This window comes from Halichoerus grypus, chromosome 7 (genome assembly GCF_964656455.1).
Source record: "Halichoerus grypus chromosome 7, mHalGry1.hap1.1, whole genome shotgun sequence".
Classification (NCBI taxonomy): domain Eukaryota; kingdom Metazoa; phylum Chordata; class Mammalia; order Carnivora; family Phocidae; genus Halichoerus; species Halichoerus grypus.
Genome location: NC_135718.1, coordinates 710,746 through 735,925, shown reverse-complemented (window position 1 = coordinate 735,925; position 25,180 = coordinate 710,746). Strand labels below are relative to the sequence as shown.

Here is a 25,180-nt window from a genome sequence, read left to right as displayed (position 1 = left end):
GGACGACGCTGAAAACAGTGCACCCTTTTATCAGGAACTATGACAGCCAGAAGAAATAAAACAGCCTCTTCAAAGTGTTTAAAGAAGAAAAAATCTGTAAACCCAGAATCCAATAACCAGTGACAATAGTCTTCAAAGATGAGAGTGAGGTAAAGTCAGTTTCAGATCAACAAGAGTTCTTCACCTGCAGGACCGTCTTTAGGGTGAAATAAAGCAGGTGGGAGAAGGAAAGAAGAGCCAGTGGGATCAGCAAAGTAGGTAAACATGAGAAACTACTATTTTCCTCTGTAATTTTCTTAAAAACAAACAAAACCACTGGCTGTGAGACCAGATGACAGCACTGCAAGGTGAGGTAGATCTGTTCATACGTAAGATACACCACACCACGTCCAGACGTGAAACCCACGACCACAACAGCACCAAGGCAGCGGGTGCAGTGAGCGGGGAGAAGCGCTGCAGGGCTCCACCATCGGGACGTGGGGAGGGGTGCACAAGTGGCCCACGTGGACTTCGCTGCCTGAGGACCCGTATTACTAGCCCTTGCCTCGAGCAACCTGCCGCCCCAGGACCCACAGTGGAGAAACGAAGAAGCCAGTGAAGGAAGTGGGGCAGGATTCTAAAAATTAGCCTCAGGGAAGGCAGGGAGGCAGGGAAAGAGCATCAGGAAGCAGAAGAGACGGCAGAAAGAAATGAGGCCAGAGACAAGCTCAGTGCGACACCAAACACAGAGGGGCTAGAGCTCCAGCCACCACACACATGGTCCCGGTAGATGAAAGGAAGATGCGTGCATGCTGCCCACCAGACGCGTGCTTCAAAGCCTAAGAGAGCATCTGCTGCCCCTCTTCTCCCTGCTGCACTGTCTTTGTAGCACTTAACACAGCCGGCCTACTGAGAGCGGAGTGGAAATGCAGGTGTGGGGGCAGGTGTAGATGGAGGTGCGGGCTGAGTGAGGTGTAGATGGAGGCGCGGGCGTGAGTGAGGTGTAGATGGAGGCGCGGGCGTGGGTGAGGTGTAGATGGAGGCGCGGGCGTGGGTGAGGTGTAGATGGAGGCGCGGGCGTGGGTGAGGTGTAGATGGAGGCGCGGGCGTGGGTGAGGTGTAGATGGAGGCGCGGGCGTGGGTGAGGTGTAGATGGAGGCGCGGGCGTGGGTGAGGTGTAGATGGAGGCGCGGGCGTGGGTGAGGTGTAGATGGAGGCGCGGGCGTGGGTGAGGTGTAGATGGAGGCGCGGGCGTGGGTGAGGTGTAGATGGAGGCGCGGGCGTGGGTGAGGTGTAGATGGAGGCGCGGGCGTGGGTGAGGTGTAGATGGAGGCGCGGGCGTGGGTGAGGTGTAGATGGAGGCGCGGGCGTGGGTGAGGTGTAGATGGAGGCGCGGGCGTGGGTGAGGTGTAGATGGAGGCGCGGGCGTGGGTGAGGTGTAGATGGAGGCGCGGGCGTGAGTGAGGTGTAGATGGAGGCGCGGGCGTGAGTGAGGTGTAGATGGAGGCGCGGGTGTGGGTGAGGTGTAGATGGAGGTGCGGGTGTGAGTGAGGTGTAGATGGAGGTTTGGGTGCGGGTGCGGGTGCGGGTGCGGGTGCGGGTGCGGGTCCAGCTGTGGGTGCGGGTGCCAGGCCGTACACCCTCACAGCACCTCTCCAGGGCCTGCCGTTGTGCCTGGCCCAGGGTAGGTGTGTGATGAACGTGTCCAGCCCGGCGCGGACAGAAGGCACGGCGTTCCACACCTCAGCACTGACCCGTCTGTGTTCCAGACACCAGGTGATGGGCCTGGCTTCGCGGCCGGTGGGCACCACACTGTGGCCGTGGCAGGCTCTTCCACCAGAGCTTGTGGGGCAGGGACAACTGGGTTCTGGCGCTGGCCTTGGGAGGACGTGGGACCTGAACTGGATCTTGCTGTCGGTGTGTGCCTGCAGGCTCGTGGAGCCTCGCTGCTGGGACCCGGGCTGGCCCTAACTTCACGTCAGTCGGTGCAGAGGGCCCCCCAGCCCTGCCTGGGGCCCACTTGGGGCCTCGTCACTGCGGCCGCCGGGCAAGCCCTTTCTGACGCAGGCAGATTTTCCTGCCGGCACCGCTTTTTGGGGAAATGAGCTGGGTCTCATCTTTGTGCTGGTGTCGAGGGGTCTGCCCAGGCCTCTCCCACACGAGCACCCCCTCTGAGCCCAGGACCAGGAGGCACCAGCTACCTGTCCACCTTCTCCAGGGTGTCCGCGACGTGGGCCAGTGGCTTCCGCAGCTGCCGCCGCAGGTGCTGCTGCAGGAGAGGGAGACTGGTGTTCCACTGGGTGGCACACACCACGTGGATGGGCCCGGGCTCGCCCAGCCGCACGGCCCGCTGGAGTGCCACGTCAAGCCTCCGCACCAGGTCCAGCTGGGTCTGCACGAAACACACGGGCCAGTCTGTGAAGACCGAAGGCGAGTCCCGCACACCACCTGGGGCGCTGGAGGGTCAGAGGCAGCCGGTGGGGCCGGGGCCCCAAGTCTGAGTCTGTCTGTGGCAATGGCCCGTGTCACCTTCTCTAGAAGGGACTGGTTGTCTGTAGGATACTTCCTTAAAAGGCCTAGAATGGGCTCTGCACACCCACGGATGTCTCTCTTCTGTGAGCTGATTCCATCCAAGCGTGCGTATTTCTCGGGCTTGTATATTCACCGTGGCCTACAGCCAGTTATGCTCGCAACCCGAAGACCATCTTCTCTGTTCTGTGCTACAAGTGTGCCCCCACCAGCCAGGCTCTGGTCCCACATTCGAGGATGTGTGGAAGTGGCCTCCAGCCCCACGCTTCCACAGAGCCCCCCGGGGCTGCCCGCCGATCCTAACTCGGCCACGTCCCACGGCCTCTGGCTGCCAGCACCCTCAGGGCCTCCCCTCACACTGCCTCCTGAACTGGCACCTGAAGCCTCCCGACCAGTACCAGCGGGCAGAAGCCGAGGGACTGAGCTCCACACAGCCGCCCGTTGCAGCCCCTCAGGCCGCGTGCCCTGCTGCAGCCCGTGATCAAACCTGGGGCCAGTGTGCTCTGCAGCCACGTCCTACACAGCCCTGGTCAGGCTCCTGCCAGGGGCCGGACAAGGTCAAGGCTACAAGAGCCACATGAGCAAGTCCAGCAGGAACATGAACATGCACCAGGCAGCAGGAAGGCGCCACGCGGAGCCTGCTGCAGGTGCGGAGGATGGAGCCCTGTGCCTGCTGTGGCCTCTGGCCGGAAGGCTCTCCGGAGGCGCCATGAGCTGATCCATGAGCGCCCGCCTCAGCTCCACATCAACGCTAGCCACCACTACTCTGTTCCAGTAGATTCTTTTCCTTTTAAGCTGCAAAAATTCTCATTAAAGAGTAGTCTAAAATAATCTCTGGATTCCTTTCCTGGCAGGGCTGCCGGTCCAAATCCTACTGCGCTAAATAAGCCGATGGGAGAGAGCAGCCAAGCTCCTGTCGCCTGTAATTCTTTGCCACCATGTTTAGACAGCTGCTGCCGTGCCAGCTCATCGGAAAGAAGCTGCCTCCTCTCCGACAGCAGAACGAACATGGCAAACAAGGCCACCATCTCCAAGTGGAGCAGCCGAGGAAGAGCAGCTCTGGTGAGCACAGTACCCCCTCCCAGCGGGGTCCTCTGGACTTGCCCTCCCTGGACTCCCTGCCTCCTCTGCCCCACGCGCCCCTGGGATCCCCGCCTCCCCCGCCCCACGTGCCCCTGGGCTCCCCGCCTCCCCCACCCCACGCGCCCCTGGGCTCCCCACCTCTCCCCCACACATCCTGGGATCCCTGTATCCCCAACAACCTCTGCTGACCCTCTTCTGCCGACCTCCAGATCCCCAGCCCAGCAGCAGGCTGCATGAGCCCCACATGCCCGGCAGGCCAGACGGCCCTGGGAGCCGTGGGGGACTGTGCTCACTGCTGTGGAGAATGGCAGCCAGTCCTGGTGGGGCTCCTGCCAGAGAGGCCGAGTTCACGGGTGGGAACCCGAGGCACAGGAGGCTGGCCTAGTGTCCCCGTCACCTGGGAGCCAGCAGCTTCCAGGAAGTGCACAAAACCGCTCAGTGATGCTGAGCCTGCTCAGGGGTTTACCTCAACGGCTGCTCGGACATAGATTTTAATTTTACTTTCAAGTCTTAAAGCTTCTAATTCGTACTCCAGGCATTCGATTTCAATCAGCTTCCCAGGATCCTGCAGGACACACACAGTTTTTGTATACATGGGAGATTTTTAATGAAAGCAATCACACACATTCATTAACTTCAAAGACCATTTTAAAATACAACTAACTTACTAGGTAGAAATTCAACAAGAAAACATAAGAGAATACAAAGACATATAACAAAAACTTAAAATGTTTCCCCAAAATGCAAAGATTTAAGTGAGAAAGCAAAGTTTTTTTTGATACCTTTTTAATCGTGGGGGGAAAAGGATAGTTAATTTCACTGGACATTGAATTTTTACTTGATTACACCAACTTCAGATGGCAAACGTGTCTTCTTTCACTTAATCCCTGACAGGGTTAGGATGAGAACACCCTGCTTGGTGGAGGCAGAGGTGTGGGCAGCAGGAACCCGGGACTTGTCTTCGCGGGGCACACTGTGCTTCTACCAAACTGCAAAGCTTTCTGCGTTCCCGCCCGCTGTGACTGTGGTGAGAGCTTCCCCACGTCCTCTCCCACATTGCTGAGTGTGGTCAGTCCTGAACTGTAGCCAGTCTAGGAGGTGGGTCACTGTGAGTTAGTACAGAATGGTCACTGGTCTCTGCCTCGGTTCCCAGCTCAGCTCCTGAAACCCTTGTAATGCTCTAAGTGACAGAGCACCAGGAGCATCTTTCCTTCTAAAGATGTGACTCCCATGGGCTCCTGGGTGGGAGCTGGTCATACAAAGACCAAGCCATGATTACAAGCTTGGGACTCTCAGCCCTGCCGCTATCCTCCAGAAATGCATCAATAATTGGATCATGCCTACATGAGGAAGCCCCCATAAAATCCCAATAGTACAGGGTTGGGGGAGCCTCCAGGTTGGTAAACATGTCCACATACTGGAAGGGTGACCCACCCCAACTCCACAGGGACAGAAGCTCTTCCCCACGCTTGGGACCCTCCGAGACCTCGCCCTTTATATCTCTTCATCTGGCCGTTCATCTGCATCCTTTATTATATAATAAATTAGTAAACCTGTTTCCCTGAGTTCTGTGAGCCACTCTGGAAAATTAATCAAACCCAAGGAGGGGGTTGTGGGAACCCTTCATTTATAGGCAAAAAGGACAGAAGTTGTGGGTAACCTTGGGGACCTTCTACTCACCACTGGCACCAAAGTGGGGGAGCAGTTTTGTGGGACTGAGTCCTTCACCTGTGGGATCTGATGCTGTCTCCAATAAGAGCATCAGAATTGTCTAAAATTATAGGACCTGGCTAAATTTATTCCTAAGTATTTTATGGTTTTGATACTATTATAAATGGGATTGTTTTCTTAATTCCTCTTTCAGAGAGTTCATTGTTAGTGTACAGAAACAACTGATTTCTGCTGATTGTGAATTTTGCAACTTTACTGAATTTGCTCATTAGTTCTAACAGTTTTTTGTGGAATTTTCCCTTTAGCTTTTCACCATGGAGTATGATGTGAGCTGTGGGCTGGTCATAGATGACCTTTGTCATGTTGCGATAACATTCTTTCTATACCAAATTTGTTGAGAGTTTTATCATGAAAGGATGTTGAATTTTGACAAATGCTTTTCTTGCATGTGTTGAGATGATCACATGGCTTTTATTCTTCTTTCTGTTAATGTGTTGCATCACATTTATTTGATTTGTCTGCGTTAAACCATTCTTGCATCCTCAGGATAAATCATACCTGATCTTGGCATATGACCTCTACAATGTGCTGTTGAATCTAGTTTGCTGGTATTTTGTTGAGGACTTTTGCATCCATGTTCATCAGGGATATTGGCCTGTGGTTTTCTTTTCTTGTGGTGTCTTTGTCTGGCTTTGCTATCAGAGAGATCGTGGCCTTAAAAATGAGTTGGGGAGTGTTCCTTTCTCTTCAGTTTTGTGTTTTGTTTTTTTTTTTTTTGAAGAGTTTTTAAAGGATTGCCATCAATTCTTCTTTAAATGTTTGGTATAATTCACTAGTGAAGTCATCTGGTCCTGGGCATTTCTTTGTTGGGAGATTTTTTATTACTATTTCAAACTACTTACTAGTTATCAGTCTATTCAGATTTCCTATTTCTTCATGATTCAGTCCTGGTAGATTGTATGTTTCTAAGAATTTATCCATTTCTTATAGGTTATCCATCTTGTTGGGGTATAATTTTCATAGTGTTCTCTTACAATCCTTCATATCTCTGTGGTATCAGTGGTAATGTCTCCTCTTTCATTTCTGATTTTATTTGAGTCTTCTCTCCTCTATATATGTCTATTAAGCCCATTTGGTCTAAAGTGTAGCTCAAGCCCAATATATCCCTAATGATTTTCTGTTTGGATGATATATCCACGTTGAAAGTGAAGTCTTGCAGATCCCTACTATTATTGTGTTGCTGTATATTTCTGCTTTCAGATCTGTCAGGACTCACTTCATGCCCTTAGGTGCTCTAATGCTGGGTATGTATGTATGCACAACTGTTACATTCTGATTAATCAATTGTTTATCATTATATAATGATCTTCTTTGTCTCATTACTTTTTTTTTTTTTTTACTTTTGGATAAGTAAGTATAGCTACTCCTGCTCTTTTGGTTACCATCTGCATGGAATATCTTTTCCCATCCCTTCACTTTCAGCCTACGTGTGTCCTTAATGCTGAAGTAAGTCTCTTGTGGGCAGCATATAGTTCGGTCTTTCTAAAAAAATTTTAATTCATTCAGTACTCTATGTCTTTTAATAGGCGAATTTACTCCTTCATATTTAAAGTCATTGTTAATAGGTAAAAACTTATTATTATCATCTTCTTTTCTGGCTGTTTTATAGTTTCTTTGTTCCTTTCTCTTGCTTTCTCCTTTTGTGATTTGATGATTCTCCAGTGTGGTATGCTTTGACTCTTTTCTTTTAATCTTTTGTGCATTGTGCTTTGTGGTTACCATGAAGCTTACAGAAAACATCTATAGTCATGACAATCTATTTTAAGTTGAAACAACTTCACTCCAATCACATACAAAAACTCTACCTTTTTACCAATCCCCACTACATTTTATATTTTTCATGTCACAATTTACGTCTTTTAATGTTCTGTATCCATTAACAAATTATTGTAGCAAGTTATTCTTAGTAATTTTGTCTTTTAGACTTTATACCAGGTGAAGTGATTTATACACCACCATTACAGTATAAGAGTATTCTGATGTGACTACATACTTACCTTTACCAGTCAGATTTATACTTTTGTATATTTTCCTGTTACTAATTAATGTCCTTTCACTCCACCTTGAAGAACTCTCTTTAGCGTTTCTTTGAGGGCAGGTCTAGTGTTGATCAACCCCCTCAGCTTTTGTTTGTCTGGGACTGTCTTTGTCTCTCCTTCATTTCTGAAGGACAGCTTTGCTGGATAAAATATTCTTGTCTGGCAGTTTTTCCTTTCAGCACTTTGAATATATCATCCAATCCCTTCCTGGCCTGCAAAGTTTCTGCTGATAAATCCATTGAGAGCCTTATGGAGATTCCCTTGTATCAGATCATTTTGGTTCTCCTGCTGATTTCAAAATTCTCTCTTTTATAATAATAATAATTTGTATAATAGAACTTTGACACTTTTATTATCATATGCCTTGGTGAAGTCTTCACTGGGTCGAATCTCCTATGGGACCTATGAGCTTCGTGTACTTGGATAACCATACCTCTTCTCCGGATTTGAGGGGTTTTCAACCATTATTTTTTTTAATCAGTTTTCTTGCCCCTTCCTCTCCTTTTGCCTCTGGGACTCCCATAAAGCAAATGTTGTTTTGCTTGCTAGTATCCCATAATTCACATAGGCTTTCTATGCTCTTTTTCACTTTTTCTCCTCTGGAAAACTTCAAATGACCTTTTAGTTTACAAATTCTTTTTTCTGCTTCATCAAGCCTCCTATTGATGCTCTCCACTATACTTTTCACTTCATTCACTGTATTTATTCTTCGGCTCCAGGATCTCTATTTGATTGTTTTTCTAAATGATTTTTATCACTATTGAACTTCTCATTTTGTTCACGTTTTTCCTGATTTCATTGTGTATCTGTGTTCCTTGTAGCTTGCTGAGCTTCCTTAAAACAATTATTTTGAATTCTTTGTCTGGCAATTCATATACCTCCATTTCTTTGGAGTAGGTTACGGGAAAATCGTTGTGTTTCTTTGGTGGTGTCATGTTTCCTTGATTTTCTGTGTTTTTTGTAGCTTGTGTTGATGTCTGTGCATTTGGTGAAGTAGTCATCTCTTGCAGACTTCACAGTCCAGTTTTGGTGGGGAGAGACCTTCCCCTGTGGGTGGGGTGAGAATGCCGGCTAGTAGGATGGGGCTGGCAGCTATCGTGCTAGGGAAGGCCCAGCATCATCGTCTCCAGCCTCAGCAAAGACTGCAGGATTCCTCAGCAGTCAAGGCTGCTGGTCTCCAGTTTCAAGGTCTGTTGGGGTCCTTGGTGGCGAAGGCTGCTGAGGACCTCCTGATTACTTTTTCTCCCACGGGGATGTCGTGGCCATGGGGATCTCTTTTGGCACTGGGTCTGGGTTGCAAGCACCCTAGCAGTGGTGGCACGGATTTCTGGTGCACGGGCGCCCACGGGGCAGTCGTGGAGCTGGAGACTACATCGGGGTGCTTGCACAGCAACAGCAGTTCTGGGGTCCTGGGCACTGGCTAGCTGACAGAAGCCATCCTGTGTGTGACACGGGTGTGTGTCCAGTGGCCAGGAAGCCGGGATCTAGATCTAACTGCTTTAAATTCCGTGGCAGGAACTATTCTCAGCCCTGTGTAACTCTGAAGACTGGTCCCCGGTCTCTGGTTAGGTGGCCCCCTCTCCAGCTTGTGTAGTTCCCTTCCACACGTGCACGAATCAGAACTCAGCTGAAGACTCCAAGGGGGAGCCTCTGGAGCTCTCCAGAACTCTCATTTTGTGCAGTTCACTCCTCTCTGGTGCTCAGTCCTGTGAGCTGGAGCTGTTCCGTCCTCCTGACTGCCAACTCCTCCTCAATCCAGGTAGACTGTCTCGGGCTTCACCTGTGTTCCCCTCCCTCGCCGAGTCTGCAAAGTCTCCAGGCAGTAAGCTCTGGGTGATGATAAGACTCACCCGCATTTGTTCCCCACCTCTCAAGCTTTGCTTTCCTTCATTATCTGTTGTTCAGTGTCTTGAAAAATATTGTTTCATATATTGTTTGGTTTTTTTAGTTGTTTCAGGCATGAGGGCCTTTTACTCCAACTTGGCCAGAAAAAGTTCATTTCTTTCACTATGTCAATTTCATATTCTTTCCCCCTTTTAAGAAAAGGTTCACTTATTCCTCAACAATCATACAGAATGACAGGTTTGTTTTGTTTACCATTCCTCTTAAGAGGACAGTGAAACGTCAAGCAGTGCAGTTCAGTGTTGGAAATCTAACTCTGCCTCACAGTCACTTCTGGTTTCCTCGATTATGACTCTTCCCTCTTGGTTGATGTTGCTCCACACTGATCCCCTGAGTGACCCAGCTCTTGGACTTCCCAGCCAGGAGGCTCGTCAATGCAGGGAGACCCTCTGAAGAAAGAGCTGACAAACCCTGGACATCTGAACATGCCCACTTTAGGGAGACTGTAATGATGTTAACATCCGTTCCTCTGTTCAACAAAATCTGCCGAGCACCTCTGAAGTGCCGGGCATTGCGCTGGGAAATGGGGCTACAACAGCAAACGGATCAGGCAGGTCCCTGTCCTCCAAGAGGTTGTGTTCTCATAGCGAAAATGGACAATCACCAAGTAACACATAAACATCGTCATTAGGCATAAAGGTCAAGATGTAATAATGTAACTAACAACTTACCAGGAAAATGTAACAATTCCAATACCCATAAAAAATGACAAATGTATGCTGTAAAAATGAGATACTCATATTTGCAGGGAGAGATTTAACACATTTCTCATAGAAATCAAGAGAGTCAACGGATAAAAATGAGTGCGGATGTAAAAATCTAAACCAATTAACACTGAGAGCTCTTTAATGGATACCTACAGAATCCTTTACTTAAAAAATGAAGACATCCTTTTCAAGTATGCACAGAATATTTACAAAATCTAAGAACAACAAATACTGAGTATGTTGCAAAGGGCCAGTGAGGAGAGGGTGCTGTGATCTCAGAGGTGCAATTCACTGGGCCCTCTGCATTTGAGTTACATATTTAACTTTAAAAAAGAACCGGTGCTAGATGTTTCCACGGATACCACAGACCATGGCAGCACCAGGAGGACAACACACTCCCAGGGCGAGTGTCCCTCTCACAGGAGGTTGCTCTCTGCGGGTGGTCTGAGCAGGGTGAGACCCCAGTGCTAAGGCTGGGCCACTGTGTGTGGAAACAGAAGATGGGAATGGGGCCGTAAAAGAACTCTGAAGTCCTTCAAAAATAGCTACCTCCACTGTTTCCATCCCCTGTGCTCTCTGGCCGCGGAGTTCTCCGGCCTCAGCTCTACCCACCCCCGCACGCCCGTCCCAGCTCTCCCATCTGGCAGTCCTATCCAAGTACTACCAGACTGTCAAGGTCCAAGTGAAGTTTTATTTCCTTTTTTAGAACAATTTCCAGATCAACAGAACCACAAATATGACTGATTTCCCTTCTGCTAAACTGTATGTCTTATTACCTGCACCATGGAAGGGGTCCTATGCTAGAGCTTTATTTAGAGGGAAACTTTGGAGAAGCAGCTGATATCTAAGACTCACAGGTACTTTGGGACTAAACACAGCAGGTGCCCAATGGAAAAGGCAGGAAGTGACGCTGGGGGCCCCACGGACCGTGGCAGCGAGAGTGCGTGATGTGCATGTCACATCATCTCAGCTGGGTGAAATGCACATGTGGAAAACGAGGCACTTTGCCAACCACACTGCTAGGCCCTCCTGCGGGAGGGTTTTGGAATTTCTTTCCCTTCCTTTTGCCTTTTACGTCCAGGTGACAATGAGCAGGTGCCGTACATCCATCCGCAGTCACCCATCACTTACTGTGCTGTCAATATTCTTCAAGTCTGAGAGGCAGCCAGAGGAGATCTCCTCACATTTCAAGGTCAAAGAGAGACGAGCCAATTCAAAAAGCAAAAGAATTCTGGAAATGAAGAAACAAAAGAGCAATGGATCAGAGGAGGCGTCAGGGAACATTTACCTGCATGTACCTGTAGGGGAGAAAAAGCAGTCATCGTTTAACCAGAGGTGGGAAATAAAAATAAAGCAAACATCCTAGGGCCATGGTCCCCAAGCCCAGCCCCCGCCAGGCCCTGACAGAATTTGGCGGAAATGAAGAGCTCCGTCCGCTGGGTGAACTGCTGCTCCTTCTGGGCCCTCAGGTGCGTACTAGTGCAGGGAAGGAGGCAGGGAAACGCCCCGCACAGCCTCTCGGCGCCTCAGCTGTCACCGTCCGGATCATCAGAGCAGTGGGGGCAACATGGGGAACAGCCACGAATTTCCTGACTCAATGCCTCTTCCTCCGACCACGGGACAAGCATCCAAGGATATCACTAGTCCAGGGCTTTGTAGAAAGTAGCAGGCTGATGTTAACATCTATATGGGAATGCAAAGGACCCAGGAGGGCCGAAGTGACTTTGAAAACGAGGCTGGAGGACTAGACTACCTGATCTTGAGACTTAACATAAACCCGTAGGAGTCCAGGCCTGACATAGGACAGGCCCGGGTCCTCCGCCGTGACCGTGACATCCTGGACCAGGCACTCTTGGTTGCGCACGGGAGATGCATCCTGCACACCCTAGTACCTTTAGGAGCACCCCTGGCTGCCAGCCACGAGGTGTCAGTAGCAGCCCCCACAGCGGCCACTGGGAGTCTCCAGACATGCCAAATGTCCCCTTTGCGAGCTAACCATCACAGTCTTACCCAGGACCCCAGATGGCTAGTCTGCTCTAATAACCGAACTCGGTGTCGCCGCCCTCCCCAGCCTGCACTCCCAACCATCCCCGCCCACCTCCGCCCCTGCTCAGCCCCTGCAGCTCCAAGGGCCCTGGCAGGCCTGGCTCGACATCCTGCCCCTCAGTGCGCCCTGAGCTCCGGCCACACGGACCCGCTGCGCAGGTAAGGAGGGAGAACCCGGAAAGATATAAATCACTGGGTTTTAGTCCTTTTTTCAGTTTTAAACTAACAGAACATTTTTTCCCACCCAGAATTCTAGGCACAGAAGCCCGGGTGGAGGGGTGTCAGCAGGGTCCCTCACTCAGAGTTGGGAGCCTGAGGCTTTTAGACAGGAAGGACCTGAAAGCACACACAGAAGGCAGCTCGGGGCAGGTGGCCAGCGCAGGCCACGCCCTCTCCTCCAGGCCGAGCAGCACCGAGCAAACGCACGCCGCACGCGAAGCCGAGGAAACCTAACTGTCCACATCAGGAGCTGCTGGGCTCAACGCCTCTGGCCACACACAGTAAAAGCAGAAGTTCTTACAAAAGTAAAGCCACAGAGACACCGCAGGGGATAGAACCTTTTTCAGACTTGGAGGGTGGGAGGGCCTTGCTGGGCACATAGGTAGAGGTGGGGGACACAAGGCCAAGCCTGGCTCATGGTGGGGGTTAGGGGGCACACAAGTGGGGGTCAGGGTTTGCAGCCAGCTCTGAGCTGGGGCCACACGACCTGGACTTCGGGAGACCTGGGTCAGCCCTGACTCACAGGGCTGTTGGGCAAGGAATCCACGACAGGCCCAGGACTGGTGGGAATGAATATGAGTTCAAATTATTCTTATATTAAATAAAACATTTCTGTACATCAAAAATTAATTTTAAAAACCTAAAAGGTATACAAACTGGGACAACTGATAAATATACTAGAGCTGGAGTGCTCAAATTTTAAAATAGAAAAATCTGCAAGTCAATAATGAAATGGTTTATACCCTACTTATAAAAAATGGGCAAAATAAGTGTATAGGAAACTAATAAAGGGAAAAAATGCCAGGAAACGTAGGATAAAACACCAGCAGTCAGAGGACGGGGTGAGAGCAACGGCATGCCCCTCTCCTCGGAGAGGTCAGAGGCAAGGGTCTTCACGTGCGTGCTCCGTGTGGCTTCTGCAGCATGCATCAGTGCCCGAGTCCCATTTCTAGAAACTTCCCCTGGAGCTGCTCATATCAGTAGTGAGACCCCCAAGGGAGGGCCCAGCTGTAACAAGGGATGCTGGAGGGGACACTGCACATTCGTGCATACACATGTCTATGCGTGTGCATGGGTTCTCCTAACCCCAAGTGCTCTGACTGGCCTCCTAGAGGGCCTGAAAACCCATGTGAAGAACTTAGTTGCAGAATATTTTGTGATGCAGAAACATGTTCACAATTCATATGAGAGAAGTAGATTAAAAACCTAGGTGATAATAATGTTGAAAATATACATTGATCCATTTTCAAACTTCCTACAATTACTGCATATTAAATTTGAAATAAGAAAAAAATCATGAAAATCATTTAAAGATTTATTTATTTATTTTAGAGAGAGCGAGTACGGGGGTGGGGGACAGGTAGGGGCAGAGGGAGAGAGAATCACAAACAGACTGCACTGAGCAGGGAGCCTGATTGGGGCTCAATCTCACGACCCTGAGACCACGACCTGAGCCGAAACCAAGAGTCGGATGCTTAACCAACTGCGCCACTAGGCGTCCCAATGATGAAAATCATTTTAAAAATATGTATATACACCACCCCTGGTGCATTAAATCTGTACAAATTCAAAAGCCGTGGACGAGTTCCTACAGGAAGTGACGACATGAACACGAGCCATCTTGTGGTCCCTCTCATCCAATCTACTGCAGGCGGCCTCAAGATGCCTGGTGACCCTGCTCCCTGGTGTTCACGGCCTGTGTGATCCCTTCCCTTTGAGTAACTCACTGCTAACCAACAGGAGACCTCGACCTTGGGCCTGATCAGATCCCAAGCAATTCTGACTTCCCTTGCGCTGGCCAATTATCCCTAGCTGGCTCTGATAAAGCACCTGCTTGTCGAGCTTCAGAAGAGACCACGGCCCCGCCAACACCTGGATGGCAGCTGCACCTGGATTCCCATCCCACAGACACCGTCAGAGAATCAACATGCATCGTCGTAAGCTGCAAGCTCTGTGGTAATTTGTGAAGCAGCAATGGATAATACACCCCCTATATGAGTTTTCTAAGGCGGCTGTGATGGATTACCATCAACTAATTGGCTTAAACAACAGAGATTCCATCTCTTACAGTTCCAGAGGCCAGGAGACTAAAATCAGGGTATTGTACGACCACGCTCCCTCTGAGACCTCTACCGCAAGACCCTTCCTTGCTCTGCTGGCTTCTGGTGTTTGTCAGCAAGCCTTGGTGCCCCCTGACTTGCAGCTACAACACTCCAATCTCTGCCTCTGTCGTCACCTGGCCTTCTTCATCGTGAGCATCTGCATCCCAAATTTCCCTCTTCTTATAAGGACAAAAGTCACTCATTAGTGCCCATCCTAATCCAGTATGACCCCATCTTAACTTGATGACATCTGCAAAAACCCTATTTCCAAATACGATCATGTTCACAGGCAGCAAGGGTCGGGACTTGAATAGATCTTTTGGGGGAACACAGTTCCACCCATAATGCCCCAAAATTAACGAATGAGTGACAGACTGAAAAATACATAAATAATTATTATAGACAATGGCCAAAATGTTTCATGTGTTAGGAGTGCAGAGAAGTTGATGAGAAAATCATTGAGAACTCAAAAGATAAAGTCTCAAAAGTGGTAGTTCAGAGGCCTCCACATATGGCTGATTGTGACACCTTATGGGGAATCGGAGGCGCACAGACGGAAACCAAAGCAGTAGGATCATCTCAGCCACCACGTTACCAGGGTGGCGGTGGGGTCCATTCTTTTAAGTCAGCACACGTGAGAATGCGACAAAACAGCTGCTAGATTGGGAAGCACACCCATCATTTCTGTGGGAATAAACTAGAGGGTACATTCTGGCTCATTCTGTCAGCCTCTGGCTCAGCTATCCATTCCTGGGAATCCAATCCAGGATGCCTCCTAAATGCAAACAGCACCCAGAGGATGGAGGAAGGCACAGGATTGAAAAACTTCGTGCTGGGGGTGGAGGACTCCAGCCGCTGAGAGGTTAGACTGCTACTCAGAAAGCTGTGAGATGTTTCAATAACTTGAAAAGTACCTATGCTGAGAAGCTAAATGTGATTTAAAATGTACGATATGAAGCTACATATCCCAAATGCTCCTCGAACAGTACAAACCTCAAGACCAGAAAAGAGTAGAATCTCCACAATGGCTAATGCTTGATACGGTACAATGATTATGTAGATGTGGAAGTGGAAAAAACACGGACACTTACTTTTCCTCTCTGATTGAAGGGAAGCGCTGGTGATTATAATCACTTAAATGTTTATAGGCCTTCTTCAGAATGGAGTTCACATCTTCAGGTAACTCATTTTTATCCAATTTTCTAGAATTTATTCAAACAATAAATAACCAAAATATCATGTCAGATTTGTTCAAATTATCCTAAGACAAACTCCAAGTCTATGAACCTGTGTTTCCCACTGAACAGGCCTAAAAAATCCCTCTTCCTTCGTTCCTTCACTCTCCAAGATGACTTCTCACACCTCCTTACTCTCCTCACTCCCAGAACAGGCTCCTTTTCCCTGTACAGCCCCTCTGCCAGAACCAGACCCATAGGAGGGCAACCTTGTAGGCTGGCTTGGCCCTTCATACCTCCCCCGTTCAGGACCCGGGGCAGCCAACTGCCTCCCTCTGGACAGCTTCCCTCTACTCACACACACACTGGATCTCCTCACTGCCCTCCCCTCACACACACTGATCTCATGCCTTCTCCTCACACACACTGATCTCCTCACTGCCTTCTCCTCACACGCACTGGATCTCCTGTCCTCAACTCACACACGCTGGATCTCCTCACTGCCTTCTCCTCACATGCACTGGATCTTCTCACTGCCTTCTCCTCATATGCACTGGATCTCCTCACTGCCCTCACCTCACATACACTGATCTCCTCATGCCTTCTCCTCACACACACTGATCTCCTCATGCCTTCTCCTCACACACACTGATCTCATTGCCCTCTCCTCACACACACTGATCTCCTCACTGCCCTCACCTCACACACACTGGATCTCCTCACTGTCCTCAACTCACACACACTGGATCTCCTCACTGCCCTCACCTCACACACACTGGATCTCCTCACTGTCCTCAACTCACACGCACTGGAGCTCCTCACTGCCCTCAACTCACACACACTGGATCTCCTCACTGCCCTCACCTCACACACACTGATCTCCTCACTGCCCTCACCTCACACACACTGGATCTCCTCACTGTCCTCAACTCACACGCACTGGAGCTCCTCACTGCCTTTTCCTCACACGCACTGGATCTTCTCACTGCCCTTGCCTCACATGCACTGGATCTCCTCACTGCCTTCTCCTCACACACACTGGATCTCCTCACTGCCCTCGCTTCACATACACTGATCTCCTCATGCCTTCTCCTCACACACACTGATCTCCTCATTGCCATCTCATCACACACACTGGATCTCCTCACTGCCCTCACCTCACATGCACTGGATCTCCTCACTGTCCTCAACTCACATGCACTGGATCTCCTCACTGTCCTTGCCTCACACACACTGATCTCCTCATTGCCATCTCATCACACACACTGGATCTCCTCACTGCCCTCACCTCACACGCACTGGATCTCCTCACTGCCCTTGCCTCACACGCACTGGATCTCCTCACTGCCTTTTCCTCACACGCACTGGATCTCCTCACTGCCTTTTCCTCATATGCACTGGATCTCCTCACTGCCCTTTCTTCTCACCGTGGCTCTCCACCCTCCTAATTCCCTCTTGCCACTTTAGCAGACAGCTGCATACAGTTTCATTCTTCCTTCACTTTAAACCACTACTGTCAGGGTTTTACCCAAATTAACTACTCCTATTTGTCAAGGTCAAATGTCAAGCCTCATATGGAAGGGCCTATTAGACAGATCTCACCCAGCCAGTGACTCTCCTCCTAAACCACTTTCCTCACTGGCTTAGAAGCTACACTCACCCGTGGGAAGCCTCTCTTTGGCTACTTCTAAGTAAAGGGAGACAAGGCAGAGTCCCATCCTCTGGGCCTAGGCCTCACCCTACTGTTCCACCCTCACCCACCCCCTGGCACAGCCACATCCCCTCTAGATGGCACAGAGACCCCGAGTCAGCACCTAAAACTCCTAAACCACTTACGCTTTTAGCATATTAATGTGGTAAGTGACAGCCAGGCTAGCGGAGGTTTTCTTTTCTTCCTCTAACTGAAGCTCATCCACTAATTCATGTCTCACCTGTTATAAAATGGGACAGAATTATTAATTGATTTAAACAAATAATTAGGTAGAGATCCAGATATTAATTACTATTTTACAATTATTCTTCCTTTAAAATTAATATTTGTAATGAACAAGTATCTCTTCATTAATGGTATTTTATATTTAGTTTTCATATAGAACCCAAGTTGATTTCCTATACATGAAAGTTAGTAGATGATGACGTTCCTCATACATATTGTAGGGTTTATGATTACTTTATATTAACACATTTTCTGCTAGCCTTTTTTTAATTCAGTGCTGTTACAAGTGAAATATTCAGAGGTCACAATGAAGGCAAAAGATTTTATTTTGTTTTGTCAATGTATGCACGATGCATGTATGCTTTTGTATCTCTCAGTGGATAGACTTGGTTGTTTTTATACACGGTTCTCCAAAAATGACATTTAAGAAAATTACTTCTACCTACATTTTTCAAAATGCCAACTTACCATAACAGAAAATATGTGTCGATATTTCTGTGGCACGCTAGCTTTTATAAATGGTGCTGCAGTGACACAAAATTTTGCAGCCTCTTCCTTTTTTCCAGCTTGTAGATAACAGTCCAGAAGCTCCCTGGATAATATAAAAATACTTGATATTAAAACCTGATGAAATCGTTTTCTGCTGCAAATGTCTAATAACCAGGTTGCATTTTATTATGTTTCACAAACTTCAGAAAGACACAGGGATCAGGCAGCTCCTTGCCCCGTACCTGCAGCGTGTGGCTCAGCAGGGCCTGCAGGCAGGGGCCGAGAGAGCTACGCTCCTCCTGGCAGGAGGGCAAGGAAATGTTTGCGCCATAACTACCTCCAACGTTTATAATAGCATTTTTAAGAAAGACTGTATTTATACTTATTTTCTGTTAAAAGCTCCCCAAATAACCATAAAGCAGGTAAAGAAAGCCTTTAGATTCTGGATTCCAACTTCAGGGCAGATCCTCTGGATCCTCCTTGCAGACATTCACCCAGTCGCCCGCCTGCACATGGTACTTCCCAGAGACAGGACAAGTCTGGCTGATTGCCTTCCGGTCCACTCAGCACAAGGATCATATGCTGACATCTCTCACTGTGGCTTCTCAGGGCTGTCCCTATGCTGATGCACTAGGAGCACACTTCCCTAAACAGGGCCATTCTGGCTTAGTTTTATGTTGCTAAACTGTCTACCGCATAACAATTTACTGAACTAAGTTAAAACCATGAGCCAGGATTATGACACAAGCTCACACTTCCTGTGTTTTGAGTCTAAACACTCATCTTGCTGTAACACCCATATGATCAGGACACTGTGATTTTATCTATAGACCTCATCAGACAAGACACAAAAACCGTAATTCTAACTACAGAGTAGAAAGCATGGAAGATAATCATCCCCCTGGGAGCAAGCGGGAGGGGAAGGAGGTCAGAGGCTGCCAAGCGTGGTTGGTTAGGGACTTGTGGCAGGGCATCCAACTCACAGCATCAGCTCTGCCCGCCACTCCTTGTCCTCTTCTTCAGTCTGATTTAACACGTTGACAATTTGGGAGAGGCTGGAGATCAGATGGTGATGATATCCCGGCTTGAGAAACGGCCTCACCATTTGCCAGTAGAGGACTGATGCGTTATACACCAGGAAGTAATACCTGCAACGTGAGCAGAGGAGTCTGAGACTAGGTCCTGAGCCCGTCCAGAGCCTGTCGGAGCGGCCTCAGGCAGGAGCCTCGAGTCCTCTGTCCCCAGCAGATGGCAGCAGCACCATCTGAGCCGCTCTGAGCGGCGGGCACCCACACTGCCTACGCAGAAGGGGCTGGAGGCTGCAGTTCAACCCCAGCCGTGACGACCCGGCCACATGACTCCTGAGTCCGACTAGAGATCCCTTCACCCATTCAGTCATTCCAAAAGTGATCAGCTCCCTGTGAAAATACACCAGTAAGCGAGGTCTCCTTTGGTTCCCAAGAGATAGACAAGAACAGGCAAGTGCAGGGGGAATCAAGGAAGGCTTCCTGGAGGAAGTAACATCCTGCTGAGACCTGAAATGTGAGGAGCAATCAGCCCTGAGAGCGGTGCAGGGAAAGGGTCTGCCAGGTAAAAAAGAGGGAGAGCAGAATCTTTGGGGAACAAAGTCCCCATGCCTGTGCATGAAGGGCAAAGTGGGGCAGGAGGAGGGGTGAGGAGAGGAGCAGGGACACCCCTCAGAAGGTGGGCTTTTTCCTGAGGGCTGGAAGGAGCCACTGGAGGAACTGGAGTAAGGGCACCACAGGGACCAATTTGCCTTTCTTGCTCCAGGCCTCTCTGAGAGGCCAGCTCCGCCTTGTAAGACCCAGGGTGCCTGGGGAGGAGGCTCGCAACAGCACTGATCGGGAGCCCGAAGGAGTGAATCAGGATTTACACCTGAATCTCCTTTAAATGGCGTATCCTACTTAAATAGGTTGTATTAATACCACTTTGTGTGCAAACTTAACAGTTTCAATACTCTTTCTTTTTGATGAAGGAAACATTAATTAAGTAGAAGACTGTGCTAGAGTTTTAGCTGAATCGCTGCAGACAGGAGGCCTTGGCCCTGGCAATCTGCCAGAGGGGACAGAGGCGGGGGGGCAGGGGAGGGCGGGACCCTGATGCTGAGCCCTCAGAGAGGCCCAGAAAGTAAGAGCGCCACGGAGACCGGCCAAAGGAGAAGTGCCCACAGAGAACACAGACAGAAGCCGTCTGCACATCACCGCAACCGCAGGACAGACAAAAGGAGGCGGCCAAGGGAATCGTGTGTGTATGGGACCCAGCTCTACACGCTAGAAACAAGCACACAGCAAGGACACAACAAGGACAAAACCCCCCACAGTCCAAACGGGTAGAACCACTTGGTAAATCCTGGTCCTGTACCTTTTACACAATCCCAGTTAGAAATGGCCAATTCTATATGCCTACCTGGGTTCTCCTTTTGCAAAGTTTATTGCCTTCATATATTGAGTCACACAATTTTCAAATTCCTCCTAAAACAACATAAAAAATGCACAATTGCATTGAATTTGCCACTGAAACATCAATCATTGCTCGTGGTCACTTCCGTGGACATTAAGCCACACTAAGGACTGGCCTGGGAGCCCATGTGTAAGCAGCAGGAGCCTGGGCGCCTCGCGCGTCCTCAGGCACACCCGGCCAGGCTCAAGGGCAGCTGTCCTGGGCACAACCAGAGCACCAGGATGCAGACGCCAAAGGTCAGGCAGGAGCTTCGGGGAAAAGCACAAGCGGGAAACTGATGATAAATGTGCTCGCTGACCATTCCATAAAGAGTACTTTAGGATTTGTCTAGCCTGACACAATTTTGGAAGCAGGTGAGATTGTAACTCTTTCCACACAAGATGTAAAATTTTGAGGAGAATCAAGGCAGCCTCAGGGAAAACCTCGAGTGGGACAAACCATTAGGTATTCATTCAGGAACGGGGACGTGGGGGGGGTCCCACTGAAGGTTAGGGTTGGAAGGCTTCACCCTCAAATGGACGCCTGCTCCCCGGGGCATCTCTCACCAGGTTTTCGGTGGACTTGGGGGCACAGAGCTGGGCCTTGCACAGGTGCGCTCGGCCCAGGAACTGGGTGACTGGCCCCTTCACCTTGAAGTACATCTGGATGCAGTCGTCACTCATCTCGGGGTGCCCCATCTGCAAGACACCACGCCGGGGCCATGAACGGCCCCAGAAGGGTGCCTGCGGATGCAGCGCCAGGCAGCGGCTCTGCCGAGACCTGAGGACGGCACCCCCGCCCCCGGGTGCTGCCGCTGTCTCCAGCTCCACCTCGTGCTCCCAGAAACAGAGACCCTCCTAGGACCCCCGACTCCGTACCTTCAGCGCCTGTTCTGCACACAAAACAAACAGGTCGGGGCTGAAGCTCTCCATGGGGTCAAACTCTGATTTGCCCAGGTTGGCCGACTTAATCAGCTCATAAGCCCTCTTCAGGGACGCGTCATCTACCAGCACGACAGTGGAGAAAGGTCTGGTCAGGAGAAAGCCCGCATGGCATCACTGTGCACCGGGGGCCAGTGTGGGAGGGGGCCGGCGGCCGGGCGTCCACCCCCGCGGCCCGGCGTCCACCCCCCGCGGCCCGGCCTCCACCCCCCGCGGCCCGGCGTCCACCCCCGCGGCCCGGCCTCCAACCCCCGCGGCCCGGCGTCCACCCCCCGCGGCCCGGCGTCCACCCCCCGCGGCCCGGCCTCCACCCCCGCGGCCCGGCCTCCACCCCCGCGGCCCGGCGTCCACCCCCCGCGGCCCGGCCTCCACCCCCCGCGGCCCGGCGTCCACCCCCGCGGCCCGGCGTCCACCCCCGCGGCCCGGCGTCCACCCCCGCGGCCGCACCCCCTCCCCAGCCTCCACCAGGCCCGAGCCTCGGCAGCAGTGGGGGCAGGGATCCTGAGCAACCGGGGAGGATGACAAGGCGGGGGTCGCGGAGGTCCTACGTGGTGGGGGGGGCGGTGTGGGTTCCGGGACCTCCCCAAGGTGGGAATCCCGAGTCGGGCGGGACCCGGCCACCCCAGGTCAGGGGTCTGCGGGGTCCGCCTCCCCGGGGGGCAGGGTGCTGGCGGGTCCCGGGTCCCTCTGGCTGGGGGTCGGGTCCCCCGCCCACCCTGCTGGCTCTGGGCGCGGGCCAGCTCCTGCGTGATGACCAGGTCCATGGCGCCGGGACCGAGCGCGCTGGGTTTTCTCCGCCTAGCCGACCGCCGGTGGTTGCCTAGCGACCGAGGGGGACGCCGGCCGGTCCTACGGGTCGGCGACTGGGCCACACTAGTCCGGAGGCGAAGCGCCGCCAGGAGACCACCCTGTGCGCGTTCCTCCCGCCCTTCCCGGACAAAGACGTGGGGGCGGGGGCGCAGCCCCGGGGCGAGGGGAGCGGAGCGAGGGCAGGGCGCGCTCGCGTCGGGGTCGTGCCCACGCTGGCCCGGGCGACCCCACTCGCACAGGCCCCCGCCCACTGCCCGGGGCGATGCTCCAGCCGAGCGGCCCCACGTCCCCGCCCCGCAGTCCCCCAGGTCAAGGATGCCCCTGGATCTGGTCCTGGCTTCCGGAACGTATTCCTGCCTGCCTTAACGCGTTCACGCGGGCATCCATTCATTCACTGATTCGGGCATCCTACAGACCGAGGATCGTCCGGACAGCTGTTCGCCCCCGCCTGGGCCGGGCCTGAGCGCGCCTGGAAACGCAGGGCTGCACGGGCCGCCGCGTGCGGAGAGGGCATCAGGCAAACTGAATGCCTATCTAGGGCTCGCATCCTGAGAGGGTCGCGCAAGCACGGGACGGGTGAGCTGAGATTTGCAAGAGGAGAGGAGGCTCCCCACAAAGGCGGGGAGACCGGCACCTGTGCAGGAGGGAGGGCGCCCGCGAGGGCGCGTGGGCGGGGCTGCGGGGAACCGGGTCGAGGGCGCTGGCCAGGGCGGGATCCCCGTCCTCCCAAGGGCGCTGGACGCGGTGCGCCCGGGTCTTGGCGTTTTCTGAGGGTGCCAGGTGAAGACTGGTTTGGAGAGGGTGAAGGTGAAGAGGCCGCGGGCACACGCCCAGGGCAGGAAGGGAGAGCGTGTTTGGGTGACAGGTGTGAGACCAAAGAGGGCCAAGAGGCCACAGCCCTGGGGCTTACACACAAGGGTGGACGGGGCATGCACCGGCATGGGGAGCTCCAGATGAGGGCTGGACAGGTGGTAGCTCAGGAGCAGGTGCTAGGTGTTCTGTCCGGGCATGCGGGATGCTGAGGTATTCGGAGCTCACCTTTGCAGGAAGGCTCCTGGAGGTGCAGGTCTGCTCACAGCTGCCTAGACATGCTGGTGTGTGGATGAGTGCACCAGGGGTGGAGCGGGTCTGGAGACCACCAGCTTTGGAGACCCCTCGGCCAGGAGCAGCAGGGAGAGCTGCAGGGGGGCGGGGCAGAGAGGTGGAAGGGAAGCCGGGCAGAGCCCCAGGGAGCCAAGGGAAGGGTGTTGGGTGAGGGGTCAGCTACGTCAAATCTGGCCAAGATGGCAGTAAGATAAACACTGAGAAACAGCAATTGGGATTAGCAAGGTGGAGGCTGTGAGTGACCCAAGAATAGCCATTTCTCTGAAGGGGGGGTGGGAGGGTGGCAGAGCGTTGGAGGGGGTGGGAGAGTGAGGGGGTTCTGTAGTAGAGACAAAGAGAGGTGCACAACTTTTTCAAGAAATTTGGCTTCTCATGGAGTGGAAAGAGATGAGGCAGGGACTGTCATCTGGGGATGACATCCTTTATTTCTAAAGGAATAAGACAAATGAGCCCTTTTAAAGCTGGTGGGTTTCTATTGGCTAATGGGATGGTGTATGTAGAGAATCCTGTGGCATCTACAAAAACGTGCAACTGCTAAGAAGTGAATTTAGCAAGGAACAGGGTACAGCACCAATATGTGAATATGGGTTGTATGTGTAAATACCAGGAACAAGTGGAAAAGGACAGAAACATGCCATTAGAGTGGCATCAGAAACACACCGCTGTGGAATAAATTTAACAAAAGATGCGTACTATCCCTGCGCTAAATCTACAAAACATGGTTGAGAGAAATGGAGAGAGGGCTGTGGTCGGGGGTCGGAAGGCTTGGATTTGTGAGATGTCCTTTCCCTCGGAGGTACGCGTCTCGCTCAGAGCAATCCCCGTCACAAGCCCAGCACACCGTTTCCTGGAAGCCGACAGCTGACCCTACCATATCCATGGAAACACAAAGGACCTAGAGTGGCCAAGAGGATCGTGAGGGAGAAGAGCAGCCCTGGAGGACTCACACTCCTTCATTTCAAGACTGACAGGAAGGCTGCAGCATACGGAAGATGGTGTAGACCAGTGGAGCAGAACAGAGTCCACTGATCTGGCCAGACGTGCTGATTCAGTGGGGAAAAGGATGGTCTTTCCCACAATGGTGCCAGAACACCTGGGGGGTGGGTGGACACCGGGACACGCAGCCCCCGCACCACGCTGGGCAGCCCTCGTCAGAGCCAGGTCACAGGCTTAGAAGGAAACTGAAGTGTAAGAGTGAAAGAAAACACCACACCGTCTTGGAGCAGATGGAAGTTTCTTAGCTAGGGCACAAAAAGTGAAACCATCAAGGAAAAAAATAAAGCTGTCTTCATCAAAAGTAAAACCTCTGCTCTTTGAAAGACTGTAAAGAAAAGGAACAGATTGGAAGAAAATATTCACAATAAATATACCTGATACGGAAATTCTACCCAGGTTATATTTTTTAAAAGCCAGTAAATCAATAAGGAAAGACAACACACAAAAAAATTGGACAGAAGACGTGAGTAGACACCGAATAGTAGAAGATCTAAGATTACCAAGTAAGCACATAAAAAGGTGCTTGGCATCCTGAGTAATCAGGGAAATGCAAATTTAAGTCAAAATGAGATTCTGTTGTAGACCCATTAGAATTGCTAAAATTAAAGAGATTGACCATGATGAATATCGGTGAGATACACCAGCGGGGACCCTCACGCACGGCCGGTGGGAATGAAAAATGGTACAATCACTGAAAAACAAAGTTTTTAATGAAGTTAAACAAGCTGCTACCCTATGACCCCACGATCCTACTTTTAGGGGTTTACCCAAGACAAATGATGTGTCCTCAGAAAGCTGTGCACAAGAATGTCCACAGCAGCTTTGTTCATATTAGCCCCGAAGTGGAAACAACGTAAGTATCCAGCAGTAAGCAAAGTGTGGTGGGGCCCCACGATGGGCTGCCTCTCTGCAGGGAGGAGGACCGGGCCGGG

The 25,180-nt window shown here is 51.2% G+C and overlaps 1 protein-coding gene across 4 annotated transcripts in view; it reads right to left on the bottom strand.

The window, feature by feature from the left end:
- The window catches only part of CFAP46 (cilia and flagella associated protein 46), a 100,007-nt gene extending 77,264 nt beyond the window's left edge, over window positions 1-22,743 (bottom strand). For 3 of the 4 annotated variants that reach the window (XM_078076933.1, XM_078076934.1, XM_078076936.1), the window contains exons 1-11: window positions 22,054-22,250; window positions 21,276-21,400; window positions 20,964-21,095; window positions 20,365-20,429; window positions 18,921-19,085; window positions 17,917-18,040; window positions 17,349-17,443; window positions 15,429-15,539; window positions 11,102-11,201; window positions 4,058-4,156; window positions 2,181-2,371 (exon numbers count right to left, since the gene is read on the bottom strand). In XM_078076933.1, coding sequence (XP_077933059.1) covers window positions 2,181-2,371; window positions 4,058-4,156; window positions 11,102-11,201; window positions 15,429-15,539; window positions 17,349-17,443; window positions 17,917-18,040; window positions 18,921-19,085; window positions 20,365-20,429; window positions 20,964-21,095; window positions 21,276-21,400; window positions 22,054-22,102 — 1,256 coding nt within the window. In that variant the 5' untranslated portion in view covers window positions 22,103-22,250. Of the gene's footprint in view, window positions 1-2,180; window positions 2,372-4,057; window positions 4,157-11,101; window positions 11,202-15,428; window positions 15,540-17,348; window positions 17,444-17,916; window positions 18,041-18,920; window positions 19,086-20,364; window positions 20,430-20,963; window positions 21,096-21,275; window positions 21,401-22,053; window positions 22,251-22,564 lie in introns of those variants that run through there. The other variant, XM_078076935.1, reaches the window with a different exon arrangement.
- Between the last annotated feature and the right edge of the window lie 2,437 nt (window positions 22,744-25,180).